The sequence below is a fragment of the Myotis yumanensis genome, unplaced genomic scaffold, assembly GCF_028538775.1.
Source record: "Myotis yumanensis isolate MYYU_CA2020_CCGP unplaced genomic scaffold, mMyoYum1.0.hap1 SCAF_5, whole genome shotgun sequence".
Taxonomy (NCBI): domain Eukaryota; kingdom Metazoa; phylum Chordata; class Mammalia; order Chiroptera; family Vespertilionidae; genus Myotis; species Myotis yumanensis.
The window spans coordinates 89,545,881-89,562,983 of NW_027223756.1; the positions used below are offsets into that span (position 1 = coordinate 89,545,881).

At 49.7% G+C, this 17,103-nt stretch overlaps 1 protein-coding gene across 1 annotated transcript in view; it reads left to right on the forward strand.

Annotated features, from left to right (window-relative positions):
* The first annotated feature begins 2,561 nt into the window (after window positions 1-2,561).
* SIN3B (SIN3 transcription regulator family member B) overlaps window positions 2,562-17,103 on the forward strand; it is a 40,704-nt gene continuing 26,162 nt past the window's right edge. The window contains exons 1-5 of the mRNA XM_070416333.1: window positions 2,562-2,682; window positions 2,928-3,034; window positions 4,226-4,379; window positions 10,379-10,579; window positions 16,531-16,674. Of these exons, the coding sequence (XP_070272434.1) occupies window positions 2,578-2,682; window positions 2,928-3,034; window positions 4,226-4,379; window positions 10,379-10,579; window positions 16,531-16,674 (711 nt within the window). The 5' untranslated portion in view covers window positions 2,562-2,577. The remainder of the gene's footprint in view (window positions 2,683-2,927; window positions 3,035-4,225; window positions 4,380-10,378; window positions 10,580-16,530; window positions 16,675-17,103) is intronic.

The window sequence follows — 17,103 nt, forward strand, 5'->3', positions numbered from 1 at the left end:
TTAATTAATTTACCCCTAATGCCTTGGCTGGGCCAGACCAAATGATTTCACGGGCCTTATAGGGCCCTCAGGCCTGGTGTTCCCCACCCCTGGCTAAAGGATGAAACAGCCTCTTTGCATTCACCCTCGAATCCCCTCCAATCACTTCCCTGCAGAGCAGCCAGAGTCCTTTGCTTCCAAATTCAAAGCTGCTCAAACACCTCTTTGCATAAGTTCCATGCACAATTTCTACCAGTGGGACATGCCAAGACCAAAATTCTTAACTCATCCCATCAGGATAAGCGGTCTGCCCCCTCTGGCCTCTTCCACACTTATCCTGCAGTCCCAAAACATCGGGGGCTTTTTTTTTTTTTTTTTAGTTCAAATGTGCCGCATTTCTTCCCATCTCAGGGCTTTGCACAGCTGTTCCCTCAGACCTTCATGGTGAAAGCCTACATCTTCAGAACTCAGCTAGCATGCCACTTCCTCTGGGAAGCTTTCTTCATCCCTTACTAGCCTGGGTTAAGTCCCTGCGGTGGCAGGGGATATTTTCCCCAAATGGCAAGATTTCCTGTCCCCCATGCTGTTCCAGACCCTGGCCACTCCCCAGCTTCTAGAATCTGTTTGTCCTTAACTTGCATTTGGGAGGGACTTTGTCATAGCCACTATGGAGAGACTGCAATGGAAATGATCCCGTGTGACCTGAAAGACTAGATCAGAAAAGGAGATATTGTCTACGGCTTCTACCTGGCTCAGTCGCTCCTCTCCTCAGTACGACTGTGCTGGGAACCCAGCTGCCATGTGGGGAAGCTCCGGCTGCATGGAGAGGCCACATGCGGGTGCTCCTTGCAGCAGCCCCAGTGGACAGCTAGCAGCAACTGACAGACAGGTGAGTGAGTAAACCTTCAGAGGACTCCAGCTCCAGCCTTCCAGCTACCCACCTGACACCAAACCTGCCCAAACTGCAATTATTGGAGAACAGAATAAATGTTGTAATTCTACATCCCTAACTCTTCAAGAAATGGGGTGGCTTGCCCTAGCCGGTTTGGCTCAGTGCATAGAGCATTGGCCTGCGGACTGAAGGGTCCCAGGTTCGATTCCAGTCAAGGCACAGGCCCGGGTTGTGGGTTCGATCCCCAGTAGGGGGCGTGCAGGAGGCAGCCAATCAATGAGTCCCTGTCATCATTGATGCTTCTATCTCTCTCCCTCTCCTTTCCTGAAATCAACAACAACAACAAATATATATATATATATGAAATGAGGTGGCTTGTTACACAGCCACAGTAACTGGAATATAGTAACTTATATTTGTACCTTCTCTTTAAAGTATCTGTTATAGTTGAGATTTTATGTGTGTGTGTGTGTGTGTTGTGTGTGTGTGTGTGTGTATGTGTGTGTGTTTGATTCCTATCCTTGAAAGGTTAAAAGCTTGAGGAGGGCAAAAGCCTTGTCAGTTTTGTTCACTTTTCTATTCCTGACACCTACACTCATTACCAATGTATTCTCAGCTTTCCCACACCTCTTCACGTATAAAAACAGATGCCATTTGGTCATTGATTGTATGCTCATTCATTTGATAAATGCTCACGGATGGGGCTCTGTGTCAGGAATTTATGATGAAGCATGAAAAGATGATGTCTATAAGGGACTATGACAGGGCAGAGAAGGAGTCAGTTCGATGGTGTTTTGAAGGATGCATAGGTGTTCTCTAGGTAATGAAGAGGTAGAACAAAGCTTCTGGCAAGGGAGATGGTATGTGCCAATGCATGGGGCCAGGAAGCAGGCAGGCATTAGCAGGAGGTTCTGCACACATAGAGTGTGGATGAAAAATTCTTCAGGAAATGGTTCGTAAGGGCCAGGTTCTGATGGCCTTCAATGCTGGGTGCAAATGCTTAGAATTCAACACACACACACACACACACACACACACACACAATAGGAAGACTTTGAAAGTTTGGAAGCAGCTGTAAAATTATCCCAGTTCTTGATAGCACCAGGACTGGGAAAACTGGTTAAGTGGCTCCTGAACTGGCCCAGTGGGGAAGTGATGGAGTTAGGACTAGGGAAATGAAGATAGGAGGAGAGGAACTATGGCAAAAGCCACTTAGCAAAATTCACCGCCTAGGGCCCTGTGTTAGGCGGCCGTGTCACAGTGTTACAGCAACCCGAGAAAGCAGGGGTCCACCAACATTTTTTTAGTAAATATATCAGGTTCTACAAACCTCAGGATCTGTCTCACCCACTTATCCTACTGCTGCAGCGCAAAAGCAGCCAGAGATGATAGCGTGCATGTGTGCCAATAAAACTACAGACATTGCAATATGAATTTCAGGATCTTCACGTGTCACGAAACAGTCTTCTCTTCTGGACTTTTTCCAACTTTTCCAAAATGTAAAAATCATTCTGAACTTGCTTGTGAAGTCGGGCAAAAGCAGGTGGCAGGGCTGCTTAGCACTTAGGTTTCAGGGCTAACAGCTTACACAGCGAGGCCCCGCCCTCCCTGGCACCCAGGCCACGCCCCCCATGGCGGGGCGGGGCGACGCATGCGCGTCCTGCCCGCGGGCGGGGGCGGGGCGGACGGCGGCTCTGACTTCCAACATGGCGCACGCTGGCGGCGGCGGCGGCGGCCCCGGGGGCCGGGGGCTGAGTGGCGCCCGCTGGGGTCGCTCGGGCTCCGCGGGCCACGAGAAGCTACCGGTGCACGTGAGTGGCGCCCTAGCCCTCCCTCGGGAACCCCGTCGTCCGGCCCCGCGCCCCCAACCTGGGCCCCGCCCGGCCCCACCTCGGCCCCTCCTCCGCGCGGCCCGGGACCCCAGACCCCTGACCCCTCCCCTGGGCCCCCTCGGAGGCCGGCCCGTCCCCCTCCCCGCCAGAGACTTGCGTCCCCAGTTCCCTGCACCGACCCGGGCCCATGGGGATCCTCCCCCACCCCTTCCCCTTCCTCGCAGGTGGAGGACGCCCTCACCTACCTGGACCAGGTGAAGATCCGCTTCGGGAGCGACCCTGCCACGTACAACGGCTTCCTGGAAATCATGAAGGAGTTCAAAAGCCAAAGGTACCTGCGGGCCCCTCCCCCCCCGGGGGGCGCCGTCGGTCGGCTGAGCCAGTGGCCGTGCCCCAGCTGCGTGACCTTGCGCAGGTTGCCGAACCTCTGGAAGCCTCAGTTTCTGCAAAAAAAAAAACACCAAAAAAAAAACAACGAGAGAGTAGAGTCTTCCTCTGTGGAGCTGCTATGGGGGTTCCTGGAAGGAGGGCAAGTATGGGGGTGAGGCGAGAGAGGCGAGTCCGACCAGCAAAGAGCCTTTCTGCAAAAGGTTGATTTTTTTTAAAAATGAATTTTGTTCATCCAGGACTTTAAAAAAATAATTTTAAAGCACTGCATTCAAATGTTACTTGTCTTGATTATTGACTGTTTGGGCGCCCTCTCCCCCTTAAATCTTGTCCCCAAGGGGAGTTGTCTCACTCACATCACCCCAGTCTCAGGCCTGTGAGGAAGTTATGCACATAAAATGCTTAGTAGGGGACCTGGCATTTTGGAAGGCATTTAAAACAGATTAGCCGCGTTTGTAGGCACAGAATCAGGAGGGTTAGAGGTCCGTGGGGGACCTCACAGCCATGCCCTTGTGTGACAGGAGGCCCGCGGAGGTTAGGGGACAGTGTCAGGATTAGAACTTGGGTCCTCTGAGTCTTAGGTTCTCGATGATCACATACCTGCCATGCTGCTTCTCTCTCTGAGGACACATGCAGGGCCTGGTTTCTTCCACCAAGGCCTTGATCCTAGCTGCAGCCACAGGGGAGACCCCATCCTGCCCCTCGAATTCTTAAGCGATTCCCATACGTGTAGGGCCGTTGGTATTTATGCATTGTAATCAGTTGCTGGGATCAGCTGCTATGTCATAGTTGATCCCCAATTCATTTAAAATAAGGGAATTTATCTCATCATTTAGGGGGCTTGAAGTCCAGGACTCACAGTCACTCTCCTGCCATTCTTAGCACTGAGTTACAGGTGCTTGGAGTGTTTTGGGGAGCTGTGCTGTGTGACTGTTCTGTGGTTCTCTCCAGGGGCACAGGGAGCCCAGGCCTGGCTGCTTTGGAAGTAGATCACTGTCAGCAGATTCACCCCAGTCACATTAGGGTGCTTTGTGGTCAGTGAGAAGCTGGTTACATGGCACTGTCATAGGAGTCTAGAATAGATTTTACTTTTGTTTCCCGGGACGCCTTTGCCCACTCATGATCTTTATTCCAGCATCGATACTCCTGGAGTCATCCGCCGAGTCTCACAGCTCTTCCACGAACACCCTGACCTCATTGTTGGATTCAACGCTTTCCTTCCCCTTGGGTACAGAATCGACATTCCCAAGAATGGCAAGTTAAACATACAGTCGCCTCTGTCCAGCCAGGTATGCTGCTGCAGTGGGTTGGGTCATCTTGGCCTTAACACAGCCTTCACTGGTTCTCCGGGACTCAGGTCGGACAGTACATCTTGTGTATTGTATTGCTGGAAAACCAGTGACAATCAGTCTTTTTCTAGACATGCTAATCCTAGCACAAATCAAAATAGAAACACCTATACAGGCAGCCTCTGCTTCCCAGATTGATCCATTTGGAGGGGCTGTGCTTGTGAATGTCTGGGAGACATTCTCTTATACTGTTTTATGTCTGGTCATAATAACCGCATCCTCATGGCCGAACTCTTGCCCTGAGGCCTTCCCTGTGAGGGCACCAGGCAGGTCATGCTTGTACTTAGGCATGTGGTCACTCTGATCACCCTGGGTGCCACCCACAAAAAGAAGCAGTTGAGATGTGGGTGTTAATGGCCATTTTTATAATTACCAGCAGAGTCATTGGCTCAGCTCAGGCTGTGGCTTTGGTCTCTTCTCTCGGGGACAGCTTGCTGTCTCCTTTATCTGGAATCCGAAAGCCTGTTTGAGCCTTACTTTTATAAAGTCATTATTGTTTTCCCTACCTCGGCCCTGTTGCCATATAAGGTATAACGTTTAGCTGTGGGTGGCGGGGGTAGGGGGGTGTCCAGAGCAGTGAGGGATGTTTAGTAGTGTCCCTGACTCTACTCACTAGGTCCTCACCCAGTGGAGATAGTCAGAAATATCACCAGACATTGCCAAGTGTCTCCTGAGAGTAAAATTGCCCCTGATGAGTATACTGGTCTAAGTGAACCTGCTCTTTCAACCTCCTCCATCGCTGTCCCGGGGGTTCTAATGGGGAAGGTAAAAATCTACTGTAGGAAAGCATTTTGCAGGTTTCTCCTCTGATGAAGGGGTGTCCTATTAAAGGAGGGAGTCCGATTTGAAAGGAGAACAGTGAGAGGCCTGCATAAGTTCCACCTTCAGTGTGTTGTCGTATTAAAGCTGCGGAGCACATCTCAGTTTTATAAAGGAACTTGGAAGCCTGTGGCTGCTGAATTCCAAAGAGCTTTCATTTCACATTTTCAAATGGAGCCGCAGGATCCAGATGTGGGACTCATGCCTCCAGACAGTAACAGCCTTGGCAGGATTGACCTTTGAAATAGTCACAGCTGGGGGAGGAACCCAAGCCCACTGGCAGTAGTGTGCACAGAGCACTGTGAGTCTGAAGTGCCCTATAAACTCAGGTGTCATTACCGTCATTGCTGAGAAAGAGCAGGATGGACGTTCTGAATCGTGCTCACTCTGTGGACACGGCCTTTCTCAGTCCCTGCCTGTGGGAGTCCCTCTGCTCTGGGGCTGGATCTCCACATGAACTGCCCAGCGGTGGCCCTGCCCAAATCGCCACGGGGCCCTGCTGTTCCACACTCCAGGGAGGGCTCTTGTAGAGAAAACAGACCAGATCAGTCTTGTCTCCCCCTGGCTCCCTCAGGAGACGAAGGTTCATTAACTTGAAGAAAGGCGGGAGAGAACTTAGTTAACAGCCACTTAAAGGGCTTTATAGTCTGGTTTCAGTGGGAAGAAGCCACATCCAGGGCCTGCTCCCTCAGCTGGAGAGGTGCATTCTGGAACACGCCAGCCCACACAGCTTCAGTCAACACTAAGGACCAGCAGGGTTGTTAGCCTCCTTTGTTGGTAGTCCTCAATGCCAGGCACAAATGACATGGCTTCCTGGAGTCCTTTGAAAGCTAGAATAGCTGGAGATCTTTACAGGATTCCCTATACACCAGTGCCCTGGTGACTTTTTAGAAATTGGTTTTTGTAGTCTTCGCTGTTTTGAAGTACAGCTTTATTCTTTTCATTTTTTACTTTTTCATGAATCCTGTCAACTACAGACAAGGAGAGAGTAGCTCTGAGGTGCTGAGGAAGAAAAACAAGAGTGCTCCAGCCTTTGGGGAGCCCTTCGTGTGGGGTTTCTCAGCCTTGGCACCATTGCCTTTGGGGCTGGATTATTCTTTCTCTTGGAGGCGTCCTGTGCATTGTAAGGCTCTGAACAGCATCTCTTCTCCACCCACCTGATGCCAGCAGCACTCCCTCCTCCGGTTTGACAGCTTAAAACCGTCTCCGGACATTGCCAAGTGTTCCGAGGGGCAGCATCACCCCAGCTGAGAACACTAGTCTATAGAGGAGGACTGACGGGCATGTGCCATGATGAGGGAAGCATGGCCAAAGGGGGCCAGGGACCGTGGTGGGAAGAACGTCCCCTTGCTGGGGCCACAGCCTGCTGAGTTGGCACCATTTTGGATCTGGTCATCTGGGCCTCATTTGTCACCTCACCTCTGCAGAGAGTCCCTCCACTGTCACCTCCAAGTCATTCTCACACCACACTTTTTTGTATATTTCAGAGTAGCAAAGGCAGGAAAAAAATTAAAAAGCCACTGTTTCTTGTTGATTTGCCTTCCCTGGAAAACTGGGAGTCCTCCTGGTCAGGCATGACCCTCGTCTGTCTGGTCATGACCGTGGCCTCCTTTTGGCACATGTTGTCGGGGGAGAAACGCTGTCAGTGGGTCCCCTTGAGGGCAGATCCTGTCATCTCAGAGCTGACTTTTATGCTTGGCTGGGATGAAAGCCAGCTAGGACAGAGACAAAAAGATAAACCTTTAGGTGCCGCTTGTAAGAAAGTGGCCCTATTGCATTCAAAGGGAGGCCTGCTTTCCACTTTCTGGGGAGAGTCATTTGGAAGTTCAGACACTTCCTGGCAGATCATCTCTGTGCTTAAGTCAGTCACAGAGTAAGTATAGACATCTCCTCTGTGTGAGGCCCTGAGGTTTATTGGAAGTTCTAGCTCTTGAGGTGCTTGCTGCGGTACAGATGGACAGATAGGATGTATGAGGGAGTTCAGCACTGTAGGCGAAAGGTGGCAGGGGCAGGGCTTGAGGAGGGCAGCAGGAGCCGTGCCTGTGTCTGGGTAGGGATGGGAGTCTCCCTGGTGGTAGGGGTGAAGGCCTGAGGTAGGAATGAGTGGGTGTGCTTGAGAAATGTCCAGAAACCCAGTGGGTTTGGGACATGAAGGCTAGAGGGTGGGCTAGAGAGACAGGAATGTGGGGAGTTGGTGGGGAGTTCAGGAAGGCTCATCAGGGTCTAGGAGGCGTTCTAACTGTGCCTAGACCAGGCCAACCCCAGCTGGCAGAGAAGAGAAAAGACTGGATTGTTCCAGAAGGTTCAGACCAAGAATTGGCAAACTATGGTCCTTGGGCCAAAGCCAGCTTGTTTTTGTATGGCCAGTGGTTTCTGCATTTTCTGAACGTTACATTTAAAAAATACTTTTAATTGTAATATATACAAAACAAAATTCATCATTATAACCATTTAAAAGTGTCCAGTGGTTTCTTAATATATTCACAATATCATACAACTACCACCAATTCCTGAACATTTCTGTCACTCCAAAAAGATACTATACCTCCCAATTCTTCCCTGGCAGCCACTAATCCACTCCTCTCCCTGTGGATTTGCCTGTTCTGGATATTTCATGAAAATGGGATCACACACTATATGATCTTTTGTGTCCGGCTTCCTTCACTCAACATGGCATTTTCAAGGTTCATCCATGTTGTACTGGATTGTCTATGAACCAGAGCTTCATTCCTTCTTAAGGCCGAATAATATTCCACCGTATGGATGGACCACATTTTGTTCATTCAGCTGACGGACACTTGGGTTGTTTCCACTATTGGTGATTTTGACACCTGTTTTCAGTTCTTTTGAGCTGATACCTCGGAGCAGAATTGCTGGGTCACATGGTAACTATGTTTAACTTACTAAAGAAATGCCAGACTGTTTGCTATAGCCACTGTACCGTTACTGTCTGGCCCATTTTTTGGAGCCCTCGTCTCTAGGGATGGTACTCTGTCTTGTCACAGCGGCTCACTCCAGGGGGGTGAAAGGGGAATGTGGTGCTTGAAAATGCCCCCTCGGAGTGGAGTCATGGGGAGCTTCAGGTGAGAGCACAGCCTTCTGTAAAGCAAACCCTGACCCAAGGCTGCTCCCTCTCCCTGCTCCTTCCATCTTCCACTAGGAGGTAATGAGGAGCACCCCCAGAGTGTCTTAGAATGAATTCCACTGCCCAGGAGAAGTGGTGTTTAGAATTGTGACTGCTCTGGATCTGTTGTGTGTCTGCTTTCCTCAGCTCAGACTTTCTAGAGTTGCCTCTGCACCCACTGTTAGGAGCTGTATTGTGTCCCCTTCCTAATTTCCTACATTGAAGGCCTAACCCTCAGTGTGTTAGAATGTGACTGTATTTGGAGATAGGGTTTTTACAGTGATAATGACCCCTAATCCAATCTGACTGATGTCCTGAGGAAATTTGGACACAGAGAGACCCAGGGTTGGGGGAGCATACAGAGAGACAACCATGTGAGGACACTGCGAGAAGGCGGCCATCTACAAGCTAAGAGGCCTCAGGAGAAACCAACCTCCAGACTTCCAGCCTCCAGAACTGTGAGGAATAAGTTCCTGTTATTGAAGGTGTCCAGTCTGCAGTATTTTTTTAAAATATATTTTGATTTGTTTACAGAGAAGAAGGGAGAGGGATAGAGAGCTAGAAACATCGATGAGAGAGAAACATCGATCAGCTGCCTCCCGCACACTCCCCACTGGGGATGTGCCCGCAACCAAGGCACATGCCCCTGACCGGAATCAAACCCGGGACCCTTCAGTCAGCAAGTCGACGCTCTATCCACTGAGCCAAGCCAGTTAGGGCCAGTTTGCGGTATTTTGTTATGGCATCTCCAGCAGATTAGTACACCCACCCAGCTGATGGGCAGTGTGCCCAACAGTCCCCATCCCGCTCCAGAGCCTTTTGGTCAGGGGTTGGTGCAGGTGGGGTGCTGGGTGCCTGGACGATGGGAACAGCAGACTCAGTTTGTTCCTTCACCTGTTCATCTGATCATTCCCCAGCAGTGGAGGAAGCCTGCTCTGTCCCAAGCTCTGTTCCAGGCACTGGGGATATAGTTGTGAACAAAGTAGAGTCTCTGTCTTCATGATGCTTGCCATCTGGTCAGGGTGGGCAGACAACAAAATAAGTACAATATGCTACAGTAAGAGAAAAACAGCAAGAAAGGGGCTCAGAGTGCTGGGAGACGGGCATTTAGTTGGGCACAGGATGGTTCCAGAAGACTGCCTGAGAGACAGCCCCTGCCTGCTGGGGACCTGCAGGATGCCGAGGGTCACTCCTGACGGCCCAGCTGCTGTCAGTGGCAGAGGGAGGCTGTCATCAGAACCACACCCAAAATTCCAGTTTAGAAACATAAATATCACCTTGGGCATCGGTCCTGTCCCACTAAGAACCAGGATTCGGAGTGCACAGGAGAGAGACGTGTGTGTCTGTTTTTATTTGTATTGATGGGAACACACAAATGAAGGGCATGCTTAATGACTGGTCAGGGCCCATCTCTGCTCTCAAGTGACTTGCCCTGGGCTTAATACCAAAAGTCCCGCAGTCCCATGTGGCCTGGACAGTGGGCCCCCCCTTACCGGCAGGGTCCCAGTTTTATACCTGCTAAGAGCAGGTGCTTTTACAACTGAAAACAATCTCACTGAAATGGGCTGACAAAAAGTGTAGGAAGATTTATTTTATAAAGAGGCCAAAAATCCACTCTGAAAAGGATTAAGCAATCCACATTTTATGCATTTCTTGCAAATGCTAATTTTTTAAGTGTAGAGTGTTTCTGAAACCTTCGTGTTCTCTGAATCAGTTGGAAAGGATCAGGCGGAGGCGAGTTCATAAGACTTGCCCAGGAGAGCACAGGCCCACAGAAGGCCCAGGAGGAGCCATCTGCTTGTTCTGTGGGCTCCCCCATCTGCATTCCTCCCCCCAGGCCCGCAGACAGCACCTTTTTTTCTGTATCTAATTGAAATACTTGGCTTTGTGCGAGGTTTTGCCTTTTCTCATACAGATAGTGGCGTTTGGTCTGGCGTTTGTCACAATCTGTTCCTGGTGTCAGGCCGGCAGTCACTTACTGTCATATTGTTGTCAGGAGAATTCGCACAACCACAGCGACTGTGCTGAGAACTTCAAACAGCAGCTGCTGTACAAGGAGGACAAACCCCAGGTGCCCTTGGAGTCGGATTCTGTGGAGTTCAACAACGCCATCAGCTATGTGAACAAGATTAAGACCCGCTTTCTGGACCACCCTGAGATCTACAGGTCATTCCTGGAGATACTGCATACTTACCAGGTAAGAGGCCTCAGGCCACATTTCTCTGCAGCCCTTCCCAGTGTAATCCAATGTCAGGTGCATTTTCTTGTCTGAATTCATGGAATTCTGTAAAAATCTGGTAAGCTCTTGTTTTTGCATTAATTTTTTTTACTGTGGTAAAATACAGATAATGTAAAACTTAGCATTTTAACCATGTTTAAGTGTCCAGTTCAGTGGCATTAAGTACATTCACATTGTTGTGCAGCCATCACTACTATCCTGCTCCAAAACTCTATTCATCTTGTAAAACTGAAACTCTGTTCCCATTAAACACTAACTCCTTATCCCCTTTTCCAGCCACTGGCACCCACCATTCTTTCTGTCTCCATGAATTTTTTTACTCCTCTAGGGACCTCACCTAGTGGGATCATAAGGCCGAATAATACTCCATTGTGTTGATGGAACAGATTTTGTTTATCCGTTCATCTTCTGGTGGACATTTGAGTTGCTTCTCCATTTTGGCTGCTTTGAACATGGATGTACAAATACCTATTGGAATTTGGTTTGGTTATGGTTTCAATATACTCCTCGAGGCAGCTCTGAACCCAAGGAAACATACATCAGAAGGATTAAAAGAGAACCTAAGGGGATGCTCTTGTTCTAAGACGACTTCGTTATTGTTTAGGCCACACAGCTTTTATTTCTGCTGAGTACAGCTGTGCGGGCACTGAGGCCGCAGAGGTGAATGGTTGCTGCTGCTTAGGAGTTCAGTCTAGAAGTGGGAGAAACTTAAGATGATGAGGGTGGAAAAAAGGGAAATGCAAAGAAGTATGTCAGGGTTAGTGGTTGCCAACCGTGTAAGGTCAGGGAGAAGATACTCAGGTTGAATCTTGACAAATGGGCCAGAACCATCGGATAGACAGGTATAGAGAAAGGATGGACTCTCCATGTTGGGAACAGCCCACGCAAAGGCCCAGGGGTCAGAAGGAGACTTAACAGGAAGCACAGGCAGGCAGCGGTGAGGGACATCTGTGTCATGTAAGGGCTTGGACGTCATCCTCTTCCAGACATGGAGTTTCTGACACCTTTTATTTTTCTAAGCAGCAGAACCCACTTTAAAAAATGAAATCTTTTTTTTTCTTTTTTTAAAAATTAAATCTTTATTGTTCAGATTATTACATTTGTTCCTCTTTTCCCCCCCCATAACTCCCCTCCACCCAGTTCCCACCCCACCCTCCACCCTCACTCCCCACCCACTGTCCTCATCCATAGGTGCACAATTTTTGTCCAGTCTCTTCCCGCATCCCCCTCACCCCTTTCCCTCCCAAGAATAGTCAGTCCACTCCCTTTCTATGCCCCTTATTCTATTATAATCACCAGTTCATTCTGTTCATCAGATTATTCACTTGATTTTTAGATTCACTTGTTGATAGATGTGTATTTGTTGTTCATAATTTGTATCTTTACCTTTTTCTTCTTCTTCCTCTTCTTAAAGGATACCTTTCAGCATTTCATATAATACTGGTTTGGCGGTGATGAACTCCTTTAGCTTTTTCTTATCTGTGAAGCTCTTTATCTGACCTTCAATTCTGAATGATAGCTTTGCTGGATAAAGTAATCTTGGTTGTAGGTTCTTGGCATTCATCACTTTGAATATTTCTTGCCACTCCCTTCTGGCCTGCAAAGTTTCTGTTGAGAAATCAGCTGACAGTCGTATGGGTACTCCCTTGTAGGTAACTGACTTTCTTTCTCTTGCTGCTTTTAGGATACTCTCTTTGTCTTTTGCTCTTGGCATTTTAATTATGATGTGTCTTGGTGTGGTCCTCTTTGGATTCCTTTTGTTTGGGGTTCTCTGTGCTTCCTGGACTTGTAAGTCTATTTCTTTCACCAGGTAGGGGAAGTTTTCTGTCATTATTTCTTCAAATAGGTTTTCAATATCTTGCTCTCTCTCTTCTTCTGGCACCCCTATAATTTGGATGTTGGTATGCTTGAAGCTCTCCCAGAGGCTCCTTTCACTATCTTCGTATTTTTGGATTCTTTTTTCATTTTGCTTTTCCAGTTGGATGTTTTTTGCTTCTTCGTATTTCAAATCGTTGGCTTGATTCTTGCGATCCTCTAGTCTGCTGGTGGGAGTCTGTATAATATCCTCCATTTCAGTCAGTGTATGCTTAATTTCCAGTTGGTCCTTTATCATAACATCGAGGGTCTGACTAGATTTCTTAAGGATCTCACTACATTTATCAGCGGTCTCACCAGTCTTTTCGAGGGTCTTATTAAATTTATCAGCAGCTTCTAGAAAGTTCTTGAAAAACCTTAAAAGTGTGGTTTTGAACTCTATATCCAGTCGTTTGCTTTCCTCCATTTCTGTCATTTGTGTCCTATTTCTTTGTCTCCGCATTTCTTGTGCTTCCCTGTGTTGATGGAGTGTCTTTCTGTGCTAGGTGTCACCCCCTTGTGGGCTGTGTGCGCAGTCTTGTTGTAGTGAAGCCTTGATTGTTGTAGGTATCACTGGGAGGAGTTGACCTCCAGGCCAATTGGCTGTGAGAATCAGCTGTGTCTGCAGTGGGAGAACTTCTGTGCTGGAGACACCCCTCCGGGGCAAGACTTGCTTCAGTGGGGCTTTGGTGCTCACTGAGTCTGCCCCCTGAGTGTGTCCCTTATGGGTCCGAGGGGTTGCAATCTGGATGGTCCCACTCTGGCCACGGGGTATACTGGCTCCTGGATCTTTCAGGAGGTGCTAATCTAGCCTTTGCCTGAGACTACTCAGCAGGAGCTCAGCTGTGAAGGAATGCAAGTTGCCCTGGGGCCTTGGGCCAGCTGCAAGTTTGTTAGGTAATTTTCAGATTGCAAAAGCCTCTGTGCACAGCTTGGGTGGGGCGGAGTCCCAGGGGATCATTAGGGCGGAGCAAACAGCTATGGCTGATCGTCAGTCCAGCCCTAAGAGGCTCCGAGTCTCAGTGTCCGGGTAATCGCTACAAGCACCTCTGAGAGAAAACCGCCCTCGAGATGCGAATGATGCCGGACAGTCTAGTCTCTCCCTGTATCAGTCAGGGTCCCCAGAGACTTGCCTGGAACTGCAGTTCAGAGCAGTCGGGAGTTTGAGACTCCCTCCCGATTGAAAAAGCCAACCATGTCCTCAGCCTCCAGCCCTTTCCGTGTCCGACTCCGTACCTGTGCACTTAACTTCCGCACTGCAGCTCCTCTGAGTCCCGGTATGCTTTTCTCTTTCCTTCTAGTTGTAGTATTTCCACTCAGCCAGCCTTCCTGTGGTTCTGGATGATGCCCGTTCTGTCTTTTAGTTGTATTCTTGAAGTGGTTGTGTGAGGCAGCAATCTCCGGTGTTTACCTATGCCGCCATCTTGGTTTCTCTCAAAAAATGAAATCTTCTGCACAACCTTGATAAGTGAAATAAAGAAGTGGGATTCTCTTTAGCATAAGTGTGTACGGTTAGGTAACGTTTGCTCCCTGAAAACCCAGCGGAGCTGTTTTGACACAACAAACTTTGGCCAAACTTTTGCTAGTGGTGCTGGCGGTGTGCATGACCCCATCTGGCTCATGTCTAGTGTGTAGTGCTTGTACTGCAGTAAGAACTTGCTTCTCACAGATGAGCGATTGCAGTGGCAGCTGTGAGCATTCGATTTGGGGGTGGGGGCAGTGATGTTTGGGCTCATAGGAGCTTATGGGTCCTTCACAGATTCCATGGTGTCATCACAGCTTAGGGGCTGGAAGAACCATTATAGAGAGGAGACTGGGAGGTGTCTGTTCTGTTGATGGTAATGGGGAGGCAGAGAAGTTAGTTTTATTTATCTAAGGTCATATTGATGGGGCACGGACTCATTCAGAGAAGACTCAATGGTGAAGGTACAGCTTGGTGTCCTCCAACCACAGCCACTGGGGGTTGGTGCCTGGAACTCATCCCAGAGTTATGACTCCTCACATCTGGCCCAGCATCTGCATTTCAAACAAGTCTCCTGATGACCCAGACCCGAGGCCGTCCATTTCTTCAAGAGGAGCTAGGAGCTGAATTTTTGTGTGAGTTATCTTGGTTTTAGAACATGGGCTTGGATTTTTAAAAGACACTGAGGCCCAACGCAAGCAGCTCTGGTAGATTTGGCAGTGTGTTCCTGAGTTTGATGTCTGTTAGGTCTTGGTTCAGATCTTAGCTCTGCCACCTGCACCCTCAGAACCCTTTCCCTCACACCCCTGAACCTCAGGTTCTAATCTGTAAAATGGCTGTAACACTGGTGGTGCTGACCCCTGGATTAAATGCAGCTTTAACTAAGGTCACCGACTCACAGTGCTTGCCTTGGGTTAGCTGTAGAGAGCTGGTCCCATCATCCACCTGCATACAGCTGTCCCGTGTGTACTGGGGGGAGCACAGCCAGTCCTGCCCCGATGTGACGCTTGACATTCCTAGAAGTGACCTTGCTCTGGAAATCGCACCCACCACAGGGCTTATGGGAAAACAGGGTCAGGGCACAACACTGGGAAACTGTTAGCAACACGTTAAAAAAAGGCACCTACTAAAAATGGTAGCACCATTGTAAACATTAAATGGCTAAGAATGACATAAATACCACAGCACTTGACCTTGGAAAGCCTTGTGGTTCACTCGTGGGTGTGGGAAGGTTGCAACCTGTACTGTGGGTCACTGTGAGATGTTGGGAGGAGGTTTCCTGAAATGGCACGGACATTGTAACTCCCGACGGGGATGGCCGGTTGCTCCGAACAGATGTTGAAGGGGGGCAGGTAGATTCCCACACTACTCAGATCAGCTCGGTACAATTATTCTGCTCTTGCCCAGGGCTTCTCCCACATAAGCAGTCGTAAAATCCACACTGCGCTCAGATGATTCCTTAGGACATGTGTCAAGCTCAAACAGATGCGTTTTCAAAACAAATGTTAGAACAGAACTGACCATTTCTGTGGGAACATTCCCAGAACGTGTGTCCCTAAGTCAGGGTGTGCGCCCGTAACGTGGTCATAGATAGCACCACGTTTCCCTGTGCCAGCCTTCCTCTCCGCCTTACGGTTCCCACGTCCTCATTGGAAAAACCAGTCCTCCTCATCTTTGTTGAACTGATGAGCGAAGTGGCACTGTTTGACGTTGTTTTTCTTTAAACATCACCTAGTGTGAACATGGTTTCATGTGTACAGAGGTGACTTAATTCTCTGAACTGAGTGGTCTTTGCCCATTTCCCCTTTGTCTTTCATGTGTCCTGGTGGCTTTGGTGGGGGCGAGGCAGTTATTTTTCCCCGTCTTAAACAGGTGCTACGGCTCAGGATTGAAAACCAGCTTCCCTCAGTGCAGCAGGCCGGGAGGAAGGGAGACATGGCTTGTTCCCCTTTGTAGCTGTTGAGTAGGCATACTGATGGGAATGCCCTTCGCTCTGGGAGGGCCCCGGCCTCAACACCTCTTACTTGGTCATATCCTCAGGTGTAGAGTTGACGGGAACTTATTTTTAATATTTGACTTGAGTTTTGCTCTCAGCTTCCTGCCCTCCCAACCCAGGTCCCTGCCGGTCTTTATGTTGTTACTTTGAGCTCTGAGTCAGGCCATCTTTCTCCAAGTGTGGTGACTCTGGTGAACCGTTTTGTTGGCCTTGAAGTGCCTTCCCTTCTCTTTACCCTCTTCCCTTGAATGCCCAGCACTAGTTCCACACTTCCCTGCCCAGCAAAACATGCTCCCTTGCCCTTGGGAGGGCGGGGACCATGTCCTTCCATGGCTGTGTCCCTGTCCACATCCCCCCACTCTCCTAGCACAGGCCCCATCCAAGGCCAGGGCTTAGGCTGTGCTGTGAACTGGGTTCAGACACAAGCACATAGCACTGTTCTCCAGGCAAGGGGGCCCGATACGGGGCACCCCAAGGTGGGCCCCTCTCTCCCAGCAGCCGTCCTTCTGTCTCCTCCACAGTGGTTTGCCTGAATGTCACAGCCTAAGTACCTGGTTCCTTGGCTAATGACTCATTTTCTTTCTCAACAATTGGCAGAAGGAGCAGCTGAGCACAAAGGGCCGGCCCTTCCGAGGCATGTCTGAAGAGGAGGTGTTCACCGAGGTGGCCAACCTCTTCCGGGGCCAGGAGGACCTGCTCTCAGAGTTTGGACAGTTCCTGCCCGAAGCCAAGCGGTCCCTGGTGAGTACAGAGCACCCACCCAGCCTGGGGGCACCTTCTCAGCCAGGGCTGCGTGCCTCAGTGCAGCCTCCAGAGCCAGGTCAGACTTGTCCAACCCCCGGACATACTGGCTTCCCCCAGGATACAGACTCCCAGGGAGGCTCCCATCACAGGCTCCACCTCCATGTCAAGTGGGAGTAGATCCTGAAGAGGGCTTCTCAGTGGACAGTGCCAGATGGCAAGGGCTGCTTTGGTAGGTGGAGACCAGAGGAGGGGACCTTGTATTCCTCCTGACCTTCAGTCCTGTGACAAGGACCGCAGAGCCACCTGCCTTGTAACCAGGGCTCTGTGGGCAGGTGCGGGGGCGGGGGGGGTGGGGGGGGGGGGCGGGTGAGGCTGAGTCTTAGCAATGACAGGAGGCAGAGAGCAGAGGAGGGACGGGGGACAGCG